The sequence below is a fragment of the Nerophis lumbriciformis genome, linkage group LG08 (assembly GCF_033978685.3).
Source record: "Nerophis lumbriciformis linkage group LG08, RoL_Nlum_v2.1, whole genome shotgun sequence".
In the NCBI taxonomy this organism is placed as follows: Eukaryota; Metazoa; Chordata; class Actinopteri; order Syngnathiformes; family Syngnathidae; genus Nerophis; species Nerophis lumbriciformis.
In genome coordinates, this window is record NC_084555.2 from 46,806,420 (window position 1) to 46,827,453 (window position 21,034).

Sequence of the window (21,034 nt, forward strand, 5' to 3'; positions counted from 1 at the left end):
TACTTTGTGGACGCCGTTTTTGCTCCACAGTAAGTCTTTGCTGTCGTCCAGCATTCTGTTTTTGTTTACTTTGTAGCCAGTTCAGTTTTAGTTTCGTTCTGCATAGCCTTCCCTAAGATTCAATGGCTTTTCTTAGGGGCACTCACCTTTTGTTTATTTTTGGTTTAAGCATTATTAAGCATATTGTGATCCTGACAAACCATGTTCCCGACATCTACAAAGCAATTAGCTACCGGCTGCCACCTACTGATATGGAAGTAAATCCACTGTGGTATGCCAACAATTGGAACGGTTGTGCTAATATTTTCAATTTGAACTGTTTTACATAAATCTTCTATTATCCATCTAAAACTCTTATTTTATTGTATTTTTCTTGGCAATTTAGTCGTATTTGATGAGTTTGATGTCCTTGCCTGGATCGTTTGACAGTTTCTACTTGTTGTAACGCTGCCCCTGGTGTTGATTTTCTAGCTCCACAACTAGTGTCATAAAACTAATCTCATTCATGTTTGATTTGAATTTCAATATAATCTCATTCTTCTCCATCATAATCTTTTCCCTCTCTCCTCTCGTCCTATCCGTTTCCATTTCTTCCTCATTCATCCCGCCATTATCCCCTTGCATCTCGATCCAGTCACAAATCAGATTGTGCCTTACCGCCAAAAGATTTAAGTCGATACCCTCACGGATGGGTAGCAATGACATGACAGTGTCTTCTCTGCAAACTCGTCAGACCATAGAACACTTTTCCACTTTGCATCAGTCCATCTTAGATGAGCTCGGGCCCAGTGAAGCCGGCGGCGTTTCTGGGTGTTGTTGATAAATGGCTTTGGCTTTGCATAGTAGAGTTTTAACTTGCACTTACAGACGTAGCGACCAACTTTAGTTACTGACAGTGGTTTTCTGAAGTGTTCCTGAGCCCATGTGGTGATATCCTTTACACACCGATGTCGCTTTTTGATGCAGTACCGCCTGAGGGATCAAAAGTCACGGGCATTCAATGTTACGTGCAGTGATTTCTCCAGATTCTCTGAACCTTTTGATGATATTACGGACCGTAGATGGTGAAATCCCTAAATTCCTTGCAATAGCTGGTTGAGAAATGTTGATTGGTTAGCTCGGTTATTCATGGCAAGCCGCGAGGGCCAAAGTTTATTACTATGAATAGCTATGCTAGTGTTGCTAACCTAGACTAATGTAAAATGTAATGTTAGCATGTAGCTCACATTTCTATGCTCGTGTTGCTAACTTAGAATGACGTTAAAATGTAATGTTAGGATGTAGCTCCCATAGCTATGCTAGTGTTGCTAACCTAGACTAATGTAAAATGTAATGTTAGCATGTAGCTCACATTTCTATGCTAGTGTTGCTAACCTAGACTAATGTAAAATGTAATGTTAGCATGTAGCTCACATTTCTATGCCAGTGTTGCTAACCTTGAACGATGTCAAAATGTAATGTCAGCATGTAGCTCAAATAGCTGTGCTAGTGTTGCTAACTTAGAATGACGTTAAAATGTAATGTTAGGAATTAGCTCCCATAGCTATGCTAGTGTTGCTAACCTAGACTAATGTAAAATGTAATGTTAGCATGTAGCTCACATTTCTATGCCAGTGTTGCTAACCTTGAACGATGTCAAAATGTAATGTTAGCATGTAGCTCAAATAGCTGTGCTAGTGTTGCTAACTTAGAATGACGTTAAAATGTAATGTTAGGATATAGCTCACATAGCTATGCTAGTGTTGCTAACCTAGAATGATGTAAAATATAATGTTTGCATGTAGCTCACATTTCTATGCTAGTGTTGCTAACCTAGCATGATGTTAAAGCTAAGTTAGTGTGTAGCTCAAATAGCTATGCTAATGTTACTAACCTATAGAATGATGTTAAAATGTAATGTTAGCATGTAGCTGACATTTCTATGCTAGTGTTGCTAACCTAGTACAATGTTAAAAGTTTAATTTAGCACATAGCTCACATAGCTACGCTAGTGTTGCTAATGTTTGTGTCCTATCACACTCCTTAATGTTACGTTAAAAGTATGTTAGCATAGATAAAAGAGGCCTTTGGGCTGCTTCCTTTTTTGGAAGCACAAATCATCCGAGTAATGAAGCCAAGAAGAAAACACGTGCGGCGCGTTAATAATTCACTATCTACGCCCCGGGGGGGCCATTCTGTTATATTATTGTTTATACTTTGTGTGTTAACAGCAAACTTTTAAGTATCAAACCCCTAATGAGGAAGCTGGGAAGCACACGGACAAGAGTAGGAATAACGAAGCTCAGCGAGTGGAATATTAATATTGCACAGTTTAATAGCGTCGTAGCCCAGTTTCACCCCACGTTCGCTTAAACTCACACAGAACTATAATAAAAACATTTATCCATAATAAAATCACAGCTTTTATGTGGTAAAACATTGTGTGCAACAGAATGACTGCATTATTCATCACTTGCATCATCTATAATGCACAAAACGCTCTTATTGACACCAAAAAAGCAGTGCAATCTTGATGATGGTAATAATAATAATAATAATGAGCGCAGGGAAATGGGAGTCCTTATTTGACGCCCACACGGGACAGCGCCAAAGGAAATGGGACGCACGTGATTTATTCTCAGCGCTGTCCGATTTGTCAAGCCAGAGCGTCGACTAATATGCCAGATAAAAAATGCTGCTGTTTTACATTTAAAAGGGAAATATTTAGTCAATTTATTCATATTAATTAAAATAATAACAATAATACATTTTATTTGGAAGCACTTTTCTAAAAACTTGGAGACAATTAACAATAAGCAAAAAAGCATACATAATGGTTATGTTTATTTTACTGCATTTCTAAGGGTTAAAATACTATTTTATAGCATTTTTAAGGGTTGAAATACTGTAATTTATGAGTTTTAAGGGTTAAAAGACTATTTCATGGGATTTTTTAAGGATTAAATCATAATGTTTTAGGGTTGAAAGACTAATGTATTTTTTAAGGTTTCAAAGACTATTTTATGGCATTTTTTAAATAATTAAATTATTATTTTATAACATTTTTAAGGGTTGAAAGACTGTAATTCAAGAAAAAATGTTAAAGGTTAAAACATTGTAATTACTAGTATGGCATTTTTAAGAATTAAATTATTGTATTTTATGGCATTTTTTAAGGGTTAAAATATTGAATTTTATGGCATTTTTTAAATAATCAAATTATTATTTTATAACATTTTTAAGGGTTGAAAGACTGTAATTTAAGAAAAATGTTTAAACGTTAAAACATTGTAATTAGTAGTATGGCATTTTTAAGAATTAAATTATTGTATTTTGTGGCAATTTTTAAGGGTTAAAATATTGAATTTTATGGCATTTTATAAATAATTAAATGATTTTTTTTATAACATTTTTAAGGGTTGAAAGACTGTAATTTAAGAAAAATGCTTAAAGGTTAAAACATTGTAATTACTAGTATGGCATTTTTAAGAATTCAATTATTGTATTTTATGGCATTTCTAAGGGTTAAAATACTATTTTAAAGCATTTTTAAGGGTTAAAATACTATTTTATAGCATTTTTAAGGGTTGAAATACTGGGTTAACAGACATGTATATGTCATTTATTTAAAGAATAAAACACTATCATTTTATGGCATTTTTAAGGATTAAATGGCATTTTTCAACGGATAAAACCTTGTAATTTAATTTAAAAAAAGGCTAAAAGACAATTTAAGGGTTGAAAGACTAATTTAAGAAAAATGTTTAAAGATTAAAACATTGTAATTAATAGCATGGCATTTTTAAGAATTAAATTATTGTATTTTATAGCATTTTTAAGGGTTGAAATACTGTAATTTATGAGTTTTAATGGTTAAAAGACTATTTCATGGCATTTTTTAAAGAATTAAATCATCATTTTTTAGGGTTGAAAGACTACTTTAATGTATTTTTTAAGGTTTAAAAGACTGTATTTTATGACATTTTTTAAGGGTTAAAATATTGAATTTTATGGCATTTTTTAAATAATTAAAAGATTATTTTATAACATTTTTAAGGGTTGAAAGACTGTAATTTAAGAAAAATGTTTAAAGGTTAAAACATTGTTATTAGTAGTATGGCATTTTTAAGAATTGTATTATTGTATTTTATGGCATTTTTTAAGGGTTAAAATATTGAATTTTATGGCATTTTTTAAATAATCAAATTATTATTTTATAACATTTTTAAGGGTTGAAAGACTGTAATTTAAGAAACATTTTTAAAGGTTAAAACATTGTAATTAGTAGTATGGCATTTTTAAGAATTAAATTATTGTATTTTATAGCTATTTTTAAGGGTTAAAATATTGAATTTTATGGCATTTTATAAATAATTAAATGATTTTTTTAATAACATTTTTAAGGGTTGAAAGACTGTAATTTAAGAAAAATGCTTAAAGGTTATAACATTGTAATTACTAGTATGGCATTTTTAAGAATTCAATTATTGTATTTTATGGCATTTCTAAGGGTTAAAATACTATTTTAAAGCATTTTTAAGGGTTAAAATACTATTTTATAGCATTCTTAAGGGTTGAAATACTGTGTTAACAGACATGTATATGTCATTTATTTAAAGAATAAAACACTATCATTTTATGGCATTTTTAAGGATTAAATGGCATTTTTCAACGGATAAAACCTTGTAATTTAATTTAAAAAAAGGCTAAAAGACAATTTAAGGGTTGAAAGACTAATTTAAGAAAAATGTTTAAAGATTAAAACATTGTAATTAACAGCATGGCATTTTAAGAATTAAATTATTGTATTTTATAGCATTTTTAAAGGTTGAAATACTGTAATTTATGAGTTTTAATGGTTAAAAGACTATTTCATGGCATTTTTTAAAGAATTAAATCATCATTTTTTAGGGTTGAAAGACTACTTTAATGTATTTTTTAAAGTTTAAAAGACTGTATTTTATGACATTTTATAAGGGTTAAAATATTGAATTTTATGGCATTTTTTAAATAGTTAAATGATTATTTTATAACATTTTTAAGGGTTGAAAGACTGTAATTTAAGAAAAAATGTTTAAAGGTTAAAACATTGTTATTAGTAGTATGGCATTTTAAAGAATTGTATTATTGTATTGTATGGCATTTTTTAAGGGTTAAAATATTGAATTTTATGGCATTTTTTAAATATTTAAATGATTATTTTAAAACATTTTTAAGGGTTGAAAGATTAATTCAAGAAAAATGTTTAAAGGTTAAAACATTGTAATTACTAGTATGGCATTTTTAAGAATTAAATTATTGTATTTTATGGCATTTTTAAGGGTTAAAATATTGAATTTTATGGCATTTTTAAAATAATCAAATTATTATTTTATACAATTTTTAAGGGTTGAAAGACTAATTTAAGAAAAATGTTTAAAGCTTAAAACATTGTAATTACTAGTTTGGCATTTTTAAGAATTAAATTATTGTATTTAATGGCATTTCTAAGGGTTAAAATACTATTTTATAGAATTTTTAAGGGTTGAAATACTGGGTTAACAGACATGTTTATGTCATGTATTTAAAGAATAAAACACTATACATTTATGGCATTTTAAGGATTAAATGGCATTTTTCAACGGTTAAAACTTTGTAATTTAATTAAAAAAAGGCTAAAAGACCATTTAAGGGTTGAAAGACTAATTTAAGAAAAAATTTCAAAGATTGAAACATTGTAATCAACAGCATGGCATTTTTTAAGAATTAAATGATTGTATTTTATGGCATTTTTAACGGTTGACAAATTATTTTTATGTAATTTTTGAGGTTTAAAATACTGTTTTTTCTGGCATTTATTAAGAATTAAAAGACGGCATTTTTGGCATTTATTAAATGGTTAAATGACTGTATTTTATGGCATTTAATAAAGGGTTAAAGACTACAATGTCATTTTTCTTAGGGTTGAATATTATTTTATAGCATGTTTAAGGCTTAAAATACTTGAATTTTAAATTTATTTCAAAGGTTAAAACATTGTAATTTATACATTTTTAAGGGTTAACAGATGTGTTTATGTCATTTATTTAAGGAAAAAAAACACTATAATCTTTTAAGGGTTAAACTGTGTTTATTGGTATTTTGTAAGGGTTAAAAGACCATTTTAAACACTGTATTCTATGTCATTTTTTTAAGGTTTACAAAACTGTCTTTTATTTAATTTGTAAGGGTTAAACATTGTACTTTGTGTCATTTTTAAGACTGTCTTACAAGATGTAGTGATAATAGTACAGTTACTACTGCAAATGCTCCAATTAACGCCATTATTCATTGAACCACAGAGTCTCTTATAGTCATCATCTTGTCCTGATACAACTTTTTCGCTTACGATACAATACCGATATTGAACTGATACGATATTAGCATAAATCCCTTGTATTATTTTGTAGGGAAAAATGTTAGAAAAGGTTTACTGAAGTGAAATGAGTCAAACAGAGAAGAAATGGATGGATGGATGGATTTGTGGGCCTCGTAACGCGACAGAAAAAAAAAAAGTAGCGTCACTTTTATTTTTTACTCTTTTTTTTTTTGAAGCTATGCGGACGAGAGAGACGCTGGCAGGTTCTGAACACGACGCGAGGAAGCGTGAGAGGAGGAGAATACTAAAGAGGGAAGCAGTCCAGACCTCTGCTGCCGAGTGCGACAACAAAAGGGATGCTGGTTGCCATGGAGGCCAGCGGCGACGCCATCTCCTTCACCCCCCAAAAAAAAGTGTTTGCAAAGTTGCCCGACGACGGTAAAGATGAAAAATGTATCTTTTAAAATGATAGCGAGCTAATCGACAGGTTTGTTTTTTTTTCTCCTTACAAAGTGTCACTTCATTAGGTACACCTGCACTTTCTAATGAGATGCAATCAGAAATTCCCATTTTAAGACAATAAATGTTGGAATACAGGACAAAATGTGTAGTTTCTATACTACAACCAAAGAAAGGCACACACTACATACACAAAGCCTAAGCAAGCGTTTTTTTCTCTCAAGGAATTCTGAAATAAAATCATGTCTGAAGCCCAGAACACTCTACACATTTCCCCAGTTTTAGTTTAGAGCTAAGGAAAGATTGTGCTGGACCACTAGGATCCCCCTTTATGTTTGTGAACTTTATAGTCTATACATTTAGAGCGATGTGATAATCAAACACTCTAGAAGTCTAGAATTAAAAGAGTATATAAGAGAATTGACAGAGTGTGTGTACCTTCAGTGCTGAATGATGAGCAGAGGCAGAGTTTGTGAAAATGTTTTCCGTGCCATTTGCTGTTTGACGCCGGTATCATGCTAATTAGCTGCCTGAAAGCGGGTGACTCCACTGTAGAAATAGCCTGCATGTCTTCTAGCACATACACTACAATGGCTCTATCAATGTTGTCCTGGCTAGCAGTCCCTCCGTTAAAATCCTTAAGTGGAGGTGAAGTGGCTTCGGAGTCTGTGTCTCTCTTTACCAGCTTCGTCAAAGCATGTTGCTTTTGTAGCTCTTTCAGCAGATTTGAATTGCTGTTTTGGGCAGTAGATAGGATCTTTGATCCAAGACACAACTTACATTTTGTCAAGACTTGATCTTGGTTGTTTGCTTTTCCGAGATGCAGCGGAAAGTTGGCACGGGCGAGACGGGAACCAAGGTACATGATTTATTTATTAACTATAAATACAAAAAAAAAGGATCAAACAAAAAGCGCGCACAGTGGCGGAGAATAAACTATGAACAATTAAACAAAAACATTAACTGTGGCTTGACAAACAAAAACTTACTTGGCATGGAACCGGCATGAAAAAAGAGTTAGAGGCATGAACAGAGCATAAATGTGTTGTGAGGTCGTCAGGCCGAACAACAGAAAATGAATTAACTTAAATACTATGGACATGATTAACGAAAACAGGTGCGTGACTCAAGACGTGAAACAGGTGCGTGACGTGACAGGTGAAAACTAATGGTTGCTATGGTGACCAGACAAGGGAGTGAAAAGACAGAAACTAAACAAAACATGACTTAAAACAAAACATGATAATACAGACATGACACATTTAACTAAAATGTTCTTTTCTTTGTGCTCGACAAAAGAAAAGTAGTGAGAATATCTCCATGTTAAGAAACTCGACTTCAGCTCCGCCATGATGTTTTGTTAGGAAACGCAGACACGCCCCCCCCCCTTTCCCACACCCACAGACACACACAGAGTGTGACACAAGAAGATTCAGAAGGACGACACTGCAACTCTCCAATAAAACACATTCAGATCTTCTGTTTCTCGCCGATACTACATAAAAAATAACCTAAAATAACTCAGTAACGCATTATGTAATAACGGTAACTGAGTTACTGAATATAAAAAATAACGCGTTAGACTACTAGTTACCGCCTAAAATAACGCGTTAGTCCCAACACTGAAAATGAGGCATGTCTATGATCATTGTCATCTCAGGGCATTCAATCGATCACAACTGGACTGTTTGGTTTGTCTTAGAAGACGTTTCGCCTCTAATCCGAGTAGGCTTCATCAGTTCATGCTCATAGACTTAAATCTAGTCTTAAACTTACCGTATTTTCCGGACTATAAGGCGCACTTAAAATCCTTTTTTTTCTCAAAACGCGACAGTGCGACTTGTAACCCGGTGCACCTGATGTACAGATATAATTCTGGTTTTGCTTACCGACCTCGAAGCAATTTTATTTGGTACATGGTGTAATGATAAGTGTGACCAGTAGATGGCAGTCAAACATAAGAGATACGTGTAGACTGCACTATGATGTCAATATGACTCTAGTAAACAACACCAACATTTTATATGTTCCATTGAAAATATAGAACATTACACACGGCACAAAAAATCTATCAAAATGTTTAAGTATGACTTTGGTAAGCTATGAAGCCGCACCGCTTGATGCGCTTCAACATATGAGTATTTTTATGTTTTTTATATAAGGTAAGACATATCTGGCATTTTGTTTCGCAATATTATGCAAAAGCAACTTTTCTTAACTTCTGGTACCTGCTGATGTGTATTTTGGATCTGCATAAATTGTGAAAAATTTGCACGCGTCCGCCTTTGTAGTCTGTGTCAAAGCCGTAGTCAATAAGCTTCTTCTTTTTCTCTATCTTCTTGTTATGGGGCATTCATCCTCCACTGTTGCCATTTCTAATATAAAGTAGTGTAAAGTTCTTACTTATATCTGTCAGTAAACTCGCCATGAAAGGGCTAAAACATACCGGTGTAATGAGCTTACATTATTCACCCAAGGAACTTTAGTTATTAGAAGTTCCGATCGGACGACATTTCAGGTGCTATTGTTACCGGATGAGGAGATGCTGCTCCGTTGTTGATTGAAGTAAAATCTGAATGTCATTAAAACAGTTAGCTCCATCTTTTGACACTTCTTCCACTCCCGTCCTTGCACGCTACACCGCTACAACAAAGATGACCGGGGAGAAGACGCTGCCGAAGGTGAGCCACGTAAATAAGACCGCCCACAAAACGGCGCATCCGGAAGCGACTGTCAGAAAGTACAGATGTCTGATAATATCGAAATGCCGATATTATCGGTCGATAAATACTTTAAAATGTAATATTGGAAATTATCGGTATCGGTTCCAAAAAGTAAAATGTATGACTTTTGAAAACGCCGCTGTGTACACGGACGTAGGGAGAAGTACAGAGCGCCAATAAACCTTAAAGGCACTGCCTTTGCGTGCCGGCCCAGTCACATAAAATCTACGGCTTTTCACACACACAAGAGAATGCAAAGCATACTTGGTCAACAGCCATACAGGTCACACTGAGGGTGGCCGTATAAACAACTTTAACACTGTTACAAATATGCGCCACACTGTGAACCCACACCAAACAAGAATGACAAACACATTTCGGGAGAACATCCGCACCGTAACACAACATAAACACAACAGAACAAATACCCAGAACCCCTTGCAGCACTAACTCTTCCGGGACGCGACAATATACACCCCCCCGCTAACACACTTCTTTTAAAAAGTATGTGTTTTTAACTATGTACCCAGACTTTGTGGACCCCCTGTGGTTGTTTAATGAAGTGTTTTTGAGCGTGGAGTCAGTGTCCAGACGGTAGTAAATGTAGCGGAGGTTCATAATTTAAGTGTTCTCACAATAAAAAAAAAACGTGTTCAATGTGTCGGCCAAACCCTGTGGGTTGCTGCGGTTGCCATGGTGACCATACCAAGCAAGTCCTGGTATTCAGTTCATTCTTGTGTCGGAGCCAGGAAGAAGGAGTTGAACTAAACCGTGCCAAAAACTACACGATGGGTGATCACACTTGGACAAGAGGACTTATAAAGTACTAGTCCAACCCCCACATTTTAGCAAGTATTTACATAATGCACTTTGTTACCAAAAAAAATGTATTTACGGTACTATTTTTACTGTCATAAAAATGCTGTCTGAAATGTGATGTACAAAACCCTAAACCAGTGAAGTTGTCACGTTGTGTAAATGGTAAATAAAAAGAGAATACAATGATTTGCAAATCCTTTTCAACTTATATTCAAGTGAATAGACTGCAAAGACAAGATACTTAACGTTCGAACTAGAAAACCTTGTAATTTTTTGCAAATATTAGCTCATTTGGAATTTGATGCCTGCAACATGTTTCAAAAAAGCTGGCACAAGCGGCAAAAAAGACAGAGACAGTTGAGGAATGCTCATCAAACACTTATTTGGAACATCGCACAGGTGAACAGGCTAATTGGGAACAGGTGGGTGCCATGATTGGGTATAAAAGCAGCTTCCATGAAATGCTCAGTCATTCACAAACAAGGACGGGGCGAGGGTCACCACTTTGTGAACAAATGCGTGAGCAAATTGTCCAACAGTTTAAGAACAACATTTCTCAACCAGCTATCGCAAGGAATTTAGGCATTTCATCATCCAGGGTCTGTAATATCTTCAAAAGATTCAGAAAATCTGGAGAAATCACTGCACATAACATTGAATGCCTGTGATCTTGGATCCCTCAGGCGGTACTGCATCAAAAACCGACATCTGTGTGTAAAGGATATCACCACAAGGGCTCAGGAACACTTCAGAAAACCACTTATATTCAATTGAATAGACTGCAAAGTCAAGATATTTAATGTTCGAACTGAGAAATGCAATTTGCATTATTTTGCAAACAATCATTAACTGAGGTGGCGACTTGTCCAGGGTGTACACCGCCTTCCGCCCGATTGTAGCTGAGATAGGCTCCAGCGCCCCCCGCGACCCCAAAGGGAATAAGCGGTAGAAAATGGATGGATGGATGGACGTTGCAAAAAACTTGGCACAGGGGCATTTTCACCACTGCATTACATGGCCTTTCCTTTTAACAACACTCAGTTAACGTTGGTTGCGTTTGCATTGGTTCCGGCTGCGTTTCTGGGTGTTGTTGATAAATGCCTTTTGCTTTGCATAGTAGAGTTTTAACTTGCACTTACAGATGTAGCGACAAACTGTAGTTACTGACAAGTGTTTTTCCGAAGTGTTCCTGAGACAATGTGGTGATATCCTTTACACACCGATGTCGCTTTTTGATACAGTACAGCCTGAGGGATCGAAGGTCACGGCGTGCAGCGATTTCTCCAGATTCTCTGAACCTTTTGATGATATTACAGACCGTAGATGGTGAAATCCCTCGTTGACAAATGCTGTTCTTAAACTGTTCGACAATTTGCTCACGCATTTGTTGACAAAGTGGTGACCCTCGCCCCATCCTCGTTTGGGAATGACTGAGCATTTCATGGAAGCTGCTTTTATACCCAATCATGGCACCCACCTGTTCCCAATTAGCCTGTTCACCTGTGGAATGTTCTAAATAATAATAATAATAATAATAATAATAATAATAACTGGGATTTATATAGCGCTTTTCTAAGTACCCAAAGTCGCTTTACATGTAGAACCCATCATTCATTCACACCTGGTGGTGGTAAGATACTTTCATAGTCACAGCTGCCCTGGGGTAGACTGATGGAAGCGTGGCTGCAATTTGCGCCAACGGCCCCTCCGACCACCACCTACCATTCATCATTCAATTCACCGGTGTGAGTGGCACCGGGGGCAAAGGGTGAAGTGTCCCGCCCAAGGACACAACGGCAGCGATTTTTGGATGGTAAGAGGCGGGGAGAGAACCGGCAACCCTCAGGTTTCTGGCACGGTTGCTCTACCCAATACGCGATGCCGCCCCGAATAAGTGTTTGATGAGCATTCCTCAACTTTCTCAGTCTTTTTTGCCACTTGTGCCGGCTTTTTTGAAGCATGTCGCAGGCATCAAATTCTAAATGAGCTAATATTTGCAAAAAATAACAAGGTTTTCCAGTTTGAACGTTAAATATCTTGTCTTTGCAGTCTATTCAATTGAATATAAGTTGAAAAGGACTAGAAAATCACTGTATTCTGTTTTTATTTAGGATTTACACAACGTGCCAACTTCACTGGTTGTGGGTTTTGTAAATAGCACTATATTAGTTATGTATCCTTTCTTTCTTTCTTTAGTTTATTTCGAACATGAACACACTTACATCATAATACATCACACAATTTCATATCATTTCATTTTACATCATGCCCGAAAAGGAGTAGGAAGAAGCAAAGCTTATTTAATCCTACCCCTTTCCCACTTCAAGCGTTTACAAATATATAGAATCATTTACTGACCTTTTTATATAATAAAATAACATCTATGAATTAGTATACAACAGTTTTGTATGATGTAATTAATTAATTAATTCAGTCATTATTAACATACTGAGATGAAGAATATCTTATTTTCAATAAGGTTCTCATAATTCTTCTTTTTTGTACTCTGTAAGCACTATTATTTTGAACAACCTCTTAAACTGGATCATATCAGTACAATTTTTAACTTCTTTACTTAATCCATTCCATAATTTAATTCCACATACTGATATGCTAAAAGTTCTAAGTGTTGTACGTGCATATAAAGGTTTTAAATTATTTTTTCCTCTAAGGTTATATTTCTCCTCTTTAGTTGAGAAGAATTGTTGTACATTCTTTGGTCGCAGGTTATAGTTTGCTTTGTACATCATTTTAGCTGTTTGCAATTTTACCAAATCACCAAACTTTAATATTTCTGACTTACCGTATTTTCCGCACTATTAGCCGCACCTAAAAACCACAAATTTACTCAAAAGCTGACAGTGCGGCTTATAACCCGGTGCGCTTTATATATGGATTAATATTAAGATTCATTTTCATAAAGTTTCGGTCTCGCAACTACGGTAAACAGCCGCCATCTTTTTTCCCCGTAGAAGAGGAAGTGCTTCTTCTTCTACGCAAGCAACCGCCAAGGTAAGCACCCGCCCCCATAGAAGAGGAAGCGCTTCTTCTTCTACTGTAAGCAACCACCCGCCCCCGTAGAAGAAGAAGAAGCGCGCGGATATTACGTTTCATTTCCTTTGTGTGTTTACATCTGTAAAGAACACAAAATGGCTCCTACTAAGCGACAGGTTTCCGGTTCATGAAAAGACGCAATCTCTCCATCCGCACACGGATTACTATTTCACAGCAACTGCCTAAAGACTTTCAAGAAAAGCTGGCTACTTTCCGTGCATATTGTAAAAACAAGATAGCTGAAAAAAAGATCCGGCCAGAGAACATTATCAACATGGACGAGGTTCCACTGACTTTTGATATTCCTGTGAACCGCACTGTGGATACAACGGGAGCACGTACGGTGAATATTCGCACCACAGGGAATGAGAAGTCATCCTTCACTGTGGTTCTAGCTTGCCATGCTAATGGCCAGAAACTTCCACCCATGGTGATATTCAAAAGGAAGACCTTGCCAAAAGAGACCTTTCCAGCCGGCGTCATCATAAAAGCTAACTCGAAGGGATGGATGGATGAAGAAAAGATGAGCGAGTGGTTAAGGGAAGTTTACGCGAAGAGGCCGGGTGGCTTTTTTCACGCAGCTCCGTCCATGTTGATATACGACTCCATGCGCTGGTTTTTAATATATTATTAAAGTTTGACTGACCTATCTGACTGTTTTTTTGACATTCCCTTTAGCGCAGTTAGATGCGGCTTATAACACGGGGCGGCTTATAGGTGGACAAAGTTTTGAAATATGCCGTTCATTGAAGGCGCGGCTTATAACCCAAATAAAGGGTTTGTGTGTTCTCTGTATCCAACATTATGTATTATTCTAACTGATCTTTTTTGTAACACGGTTAGCGAATGTAGCGCACATTTGTAGCTATTTCCCCATATTTCTGCACAATAACTCAGATATGGTAACACTAGCGAGCAGTAGAGAATATGTAGTGATTTTTGGCCCAGGACATATTTTGCTTTATTCATTATTGAAATGTTTTTTGCCACCTTATGTTGTATGTTTTGTATATGAGATTTCCAGTTCATTTGATCATCTATTAATACTCCCAAAAATCTAGTTTCTATTACCCTTTCTATGTCTACTCCGTCTATTTGTATTTGTGTATGATGCTCTTTTCTACTATTACCAAATAGCATTATTTTAGTTTTACTGAGATTCAAAGATAGTCTGTTTTTGTCAAACCATCTTTTTAATTTGTTCATTTCTTCTGTTATTATTTGTATTATCTTCTGTGTGCTCTCTCCTACAAAGCAATTCAACTTTAAAAAAAAATCAGTTTCAAGCAAATACTTGTTGATTATCTAAAGCACTTTACATGTGGACAGAAGGCAAAAATACAACAAAAACATATACTTAGTTGTAATAATATAATATACCTGTCTTTGGCTGGACATGACCTCAGTAGCACTCGCACTTTAAAAAGATGGAGAATAGTCTTTCTTCTAGCTTCAAGCAGCGTGATCCAGTACCAGAAGATCTCCACGACCAAACCGTCGGCCATCTGTTGTGCCTCTGAAGGCCTCGGATGTTGGCTTCACCGACCGGCAGCTGCCGCCTTCTGAGGCCGCCGGGTATCGGCATTCCTAATTTCCCTGGCTTACATGTACGGACACGTGTCGGTAAATTGGAGCGCTGGTCCTGCAGCGTTGTGGCGCGGCGACGTACTGGGCATCCTTCTAAAGCCCAGCTACAGTGTGCAGGAGGATGGCTGCCCACATCATTATCCAAAATAGCATCACGCTCTCCTCTAGGCGGTTTTCTACGCTGCGTCGGGTGCCTGAAGGGAGCATTTGTGCGCTCAATGGCCACAACAATAGGTACACCCGCCACGACAATAAGTACACCTGCCTTTCCCCAGACACAAAACAAGTACTAGTAGGAAAATAGGGGTGTCCCGATGCAACTTTTTTTACTTTCAAAACTAGAGATGTCCGATAATATCAGGCTGCCGATATTATCGGCCGATAAATGCTTTAAAATGTAATATCGGAAATTATCGGTATCGGTTTCAAAAAGTAAAATGTACAAACCCTGTTTCCATATGAGTTGGGAAATTGTGTTAGATGTAATTATAAACGGAATACAATGATTTGCAAATCATTTTCAACCCATATTCAGTTGAATATGCTACAAGGACAACATATTTAATGTTCAAACTGATAAACCTTTTTTTTTTTTTCCAAATAATCATTAACTTTAGAATTTGATGCCAGCAACACGTGACAAAGAAGTTGGGAAAGGTGGCAATAAATACTGATAAAGTTGAGGAATGCTCATCAAACACTTATTTGGAACATCCCACGGGTGAACAGGCAAATTGGGAACAGGTGGGTGCCATGATTGGGTATAAAAGTAGATTCCATGAAATGCTCAGTCATTCACAAACAAGGATGGGGCGAGGGTCACCACTTTGTCAACAAATGCGTGAGCAAATTGTTGAACAGTTTAAGAAAAACCTTTCTCAACCAGCTATTGCAAGGAATTTAGGGATTTCACCATCTACGCTCCGTAATATCATTAAAGGGTTCAGAGAATCTGGAGAAATCACTGCACGTAAGCAGCTAAGCCCGTGACCTTCGATCCCTCAGGCTGTACTGCATCAACAAGCGACATCAGTGTGTAAAGGATATCACCACATGTGCTCAGGAACACTTCAGAAACCCACTGTCAGTAACTACAGTTGGTCGCTACATCTGTAAGTGCAAGTTAAAACTCTCCTATGCAAAGCGAAAACCGTTTATCAACAACACCCAGAAACGCCGTCTGCTTCGCTGGGCCTGAGCTCATCTAAGATGGACTGATACAAAGTGGAAAAGTGTTCTGTGGTCTGACGAGTCCACATTTCAAATTGTTTTTGGAAACTGTGGACGTCGTGTCCTCCGGACCAAAGAGGAAAAGAACCATCCGGATTGTTATAGGCGCAAATTTGAAAAGCCAGCATCTGTGATGGTATGGGGGTGTATTAGTGCCCAAGACATGGGTAACTTACACATCTGTGAAGACGCCATTCGTGCTGAAAGGTACATACAGGTTTTGGAGCAACATTACCCTGCTTATTTCAGCAAGACAATGCCAAGCCACGTGTTACAACAGCGTAGCTTCATAGTAAAAGAGTGCGGGTACTAGACTGGCCTGCCTGTAGTCCAGACCTGTCTCCCATTGAAGATGTGTGGCGCATTATGAAGCCTAAAATACCACAACGGAGACCCCCGGACTGTTGAACAACTTAAGCTGTACATCAAGCAAGAATGGGAAAGAATTCCACCTGAGAAGCTTCAAAAATGTGTCTCCTCAGTTCCCAAACGTTTATTGAGTGTTGTTAAAAGGAAAGGCCATGTAACACAGTGGTGAACATGCCCTTTCCCAACTACTTTGGCACGTGTTGCAGCCATGAAATTCTAAGTTAATTATTATTTGCAAAAAAAAAATAAAGTTTATGAGTTTGAACATCAAATATCTTGTCTTTGTAGTGCATTCAACTGAATATGGGTTGAAAATGATTTGCAAATCATTGTATTCTGTTTATATTTACATCTAACACAATTTCCCAACTCATATGGAAACGGGGTTTGTAAGACAAAGAAAACAATCTGAAGTTGTCTTTATTTTTTACTTTTAATGCCATGATTTTAAATAGTCCGGCCCGCGTGTGCACAGATTTCCCTGAGCTAAAATGAGTTTGACACCCCTGAATCTACACCAGTGGTGTAAAACATAAGGCCCGCGAACAGGTTAAAGTTTGCTAAGTAAAAAAATGAGCCGAAATTTTTGAATGAAAGAAACTGCTGTTCTAAATGTGTCCACTAGATGTCACAATAGCAATCATTTGTATCTATGTAGATTATGCTACATATGTAAAAAAAAATAAACCACATGTTAGTACATCAGTTGAGGAAAATGGGCAAACTACATAAATAACATCCTGCAATTTGATTTTTATATTATTTTTTTCATCTTGATAGATTGAAAATTAACACCAATGAGTTGACTGATTGGCAACACTAAATCGGCCCTAGTGTGTGAATGTGAGTGTGAATGTTGTCTGTCTATCTGTGTTGGCCCTGTGATGAGGTGGTGACTTGTCAAGGGTGTACCCCGCCTTCCGCCCAAATGCAGCTGACTTGTCCAGCACCCCCCGCGACCCCGAACAGGACAAGCGGTAGAAAATGAACGGATGGATGGAGTTGACTTGATGAACATTATCACATAATTTATTCAGAAAATATAAATAACGACAAATAAAGGCGGAATACTATTAACCGCAACATGTAAGTGTAAAAAAAACAACAACATTATGATTTGTACATTTTCAGAATGTGCTTGTTCTATTTTTTAACAAAGAAAACAATCTGAAGTTGTCTTTATTTCTAAGTTATCATGCTGTGATTTTACCAGTCTGGCCCACTTGGGAGTAGATTTTTCTCCATGTGGCCCCCCATCTAAAATGAGTTTGACACCCCTGAATCTACACCATCAAGCTTTGGTACACAGGCTCCATCTAGTGGTACTCCAAAGAATCACTCGATTAAAGTACAGTGTTTTATTTTTCCTATATTCAAACAGTGTTACTGTTCAAACTGTGTGTCATGTTAATGTTGGATATACTTGTTAAATAAAACCTCTGCCTTGTTTTGAATGAGTAATTAGGCCTACTATTAGGGATGTCCGATACCTGACTGCCGATATTATCGGCCGATAAATTCTTTAAAATGTAATATCGGAAATTATCGGTATCGGTTTCAAAGAGTAAAATGTTTGACTTTTTAAAACGCCGCTGTGTACACGGACGTAGGGAGAAGTACAGAGCGCCAATAAACCTTAAAGCAGTGGTCCCCAACATTTTTTTAACGCTTGAAAATTTGTCCCACAGACCGGGGGGGGTTATGGTATTTTTTTTATTTTATTATTTTTTTTTTTGTCATAAAGAAATACAATCATGTGTGCTTACGCATTGTATACCTGCAGACTGTATTGATCTATATTGATATATATAATGTAGGAACCAGAAATATTAATAACAGAAAGAAACAACCCTTTTGTGTGAATGAGTGTGAATGAGTGTAAATGGGGGAGGGAGGTTTTTTGGGTTGGTGCACTAATTGTAAGTGTATCTTGTGTTTTTTATGTTGATATAATAAAAATTAAAAAAAATAAAAAAAATATATATATTTTTTTTTTTTTCTTGTGCGGCCTGTACCAATTGATCCATGGACCGGTACCGGGGCGCGGCCCGGTGGTTGGGGACCACTGCCTTAAAGGCACTTCTTTTGCATGCCGGCCCAGTCACATAATATCTACTTCTTTTCACACACACAACTGAATGCCACGCATACTTGGTCAACAGCCATACAGGTCACACTGAGGGTGGCCGTATAAACAACTTTAACACTGTTACAAATATGCGCCACACTGTGAACCCACACCAAACAAGAACGACAAACACATTTCGGGAGAACGTCCGCACTGTAACACAACATAAACACAACAGAACAAATACCCAGAATCCCTTGCAGCACTAACTCTTCCGGGACGCTACAATATACCCCAAACCCCGCCTCCCCCAACCCCGCCCACCTCAACCTCCTCATGCTCTCTCAGGGAGAGCATGTCCCAAATTCCAAGCTGCTGTTTTGAGGCATGTTAAAAAAATTATGCACTTTGTGACTTCAATAATAAATATGGCAGTGCCATGTTGGCATTTTTTTCCATAACTTGAGTTGATTTATTTTGGAAAACCTTGTTACATTGTTTAATGCATCCAGCGGGGCATCACAACAAAATTAGGTATAATAATGTGTTAATTCCACGACTGTGTATATTGGTATCGGTTGATATCGGAATCGGTAATTAAGAGTTGGACAATATCGGAATGTCGGCAAAAAATCCATTATCGGACATCTCTACCCAGGGGCGCCGAAAAGGGGGGGTAAAGGAGACGGATTCTAGGGGCCCATGATGGAGGGGGGCCCAGAGAGGTCCCTAATGATGATGAAATTATAATACAGAAAAAAATAATGACACTGTGTTGGGGGCCCTGTAAAGACTCTTTTCATGGGGCCCACAATCCCTAGCGGCGCCCCTGTCTCTACCTACTATGCTACTGTATTTTAATGTTGGTCATTATATGGTGGTAATTGGAGAGCCAGGTTTTTTTCTGAGGTGGTAAAAAAAGTTTGGGAACCACTAATGTAGTGTGCGTGGGAGAGTGCCGTCATGTCACCCACCTTGTGTAGTTTCCACATCGCCCCCAGAGCCTTGACTTCATGGGTGCCGTGCTTGCCCTCCTCCAGGCACTGGTAGCACACCGGCGTCTTGCACTGCACGCAGTACATGCTGAGGTTCTCCAGCTCATGCTCCGTGCACGTCGAGATCTTCCTGGGGCTGGCGCGGCGGCTGATGCGGCCCTGCGCGGGGGGCACCAGCCGGTGCTTGGCCAGGGGTCCCCGGGGAGGGTGGCACCGCAGGCGGCAGGGCTCGCAGTAGAAGACGTCGCACTGCTCGCACATCGCGGTGGCCTCCCGGGGGCTCCTCTCGCACAGCTGGCACTTCAAGGCGGCCGCTTTGCTCTGCTGGTAGCGGTCCACCACCCCCTCCAGGACGCGGTTCTTGGGGAAGCCGCGGAGCCCCCGCTCGTCCAGGATGAGGCTGCGGTGGCACTGCGGGCATGTGAGGCACGCGTTGCGGGGGATGGGGGTCGGGCAGGCGGGCTGCGGGAGCAAGTGGTGCTGCTGGGGGGCCGTCGGGGGGAACACCCGGACCCCGTTGGGGGACTTCTGGCACGGGGTGGTGGGGGCGCTGACGAAGCCCCCGTAGGAGCCGTAGCCGCTGTCCGCCTCGCTGTACAAGCTCATTTTATCCAAATCCAAGTAGTCGTAATCGGACATTCCCGACCCGGAAGCTCGGCTGCTTTGCGGGGACTCGGCGTCGGGGGTTTGAACCAGGATGTTCCGAGCACAAGCCTGGCAGATATTGTGCGAGCAGGGCAGGATGATGGGCTCCCGGTAGAAGGAGCCGCACACGGGGCATTTCAACTCTTCCTCCATCTCGTCCATGGCTGCCTGGCTAGGGAGAAGAAGGGAAGAACCGGCGAAGGAACCTGCGGCAGGTCTAATGACCGACATCACGTCCGTCTGCGAATACAGCGAGACCAACTGGCCGGGGAGGACCAATAGGCGAGCAGAAGAGGCTCAAACCGGGCTGTCATTGGCCCACGCTGTATCACGTGACGACAAACACAATCTGCATGAATTTAGTGCAGGGGTCGGCAACCCGCGGCTCTAGAGCCGCATGCGGCTCTTTAGCGCCGCCCTAGTGGCTCTCTGGAGCTTTTTCAGAAATGTATGAAAAATGGAAAAAGATGAGGGGAAAACAATCTATTTTTTGTTTTAATATGGTTTCTGTAGGAGGACAAACATGACACAAACCTCCCTAATTGTTATAAAGCACACTGTTTATATTAAACATGATTCGAGTATTTGGCAAGCGCCGTTTTGTCCTACTAATTTTGGCGGTCCTTGAACTCACCGTAGTTTGTTTACATGTATAACTTTCTAGGACGTGTTTTATGCCACTTCTTTTTCTGTCTCATTTTGTCCACCAAACTTTTAAGGTTGTGCATGAAAGGTGAGTTTTGTTGATGTTATTGACTTGTTGGAGTGC

General features: G+C 38.2%; 1 protein-coding gene across 6 annotated transcripts in view; it reads right to left on the reverse strand.

The window, feature by feature from the left end:
* The window catches only part of trim9 (tripartite motif containing 9), a 73,737-nt gene extending 53,224 nt beyond the window's left edge, over positions 1-20,513 (reverse strand). For all 6 annotated transcript variants that reach the window (XM_061969079.1, XM_061969081.1, XM_061969078.1 and 3 more), the window contains exon 1: positions 19,600-20,513. In XM_061969079.1, coding sequence (XP_061825063.1) covers positions 19,600-20,496 — 897 coding nt within the window. In that variant the 5' untranslated portion in view covers positions 20,497-20,513. The remainder of the gene's footprint in view (positions 1-19,599) is intronic.
* Positions 20,514-21,034: the final 521 nt, after the last annotated feature.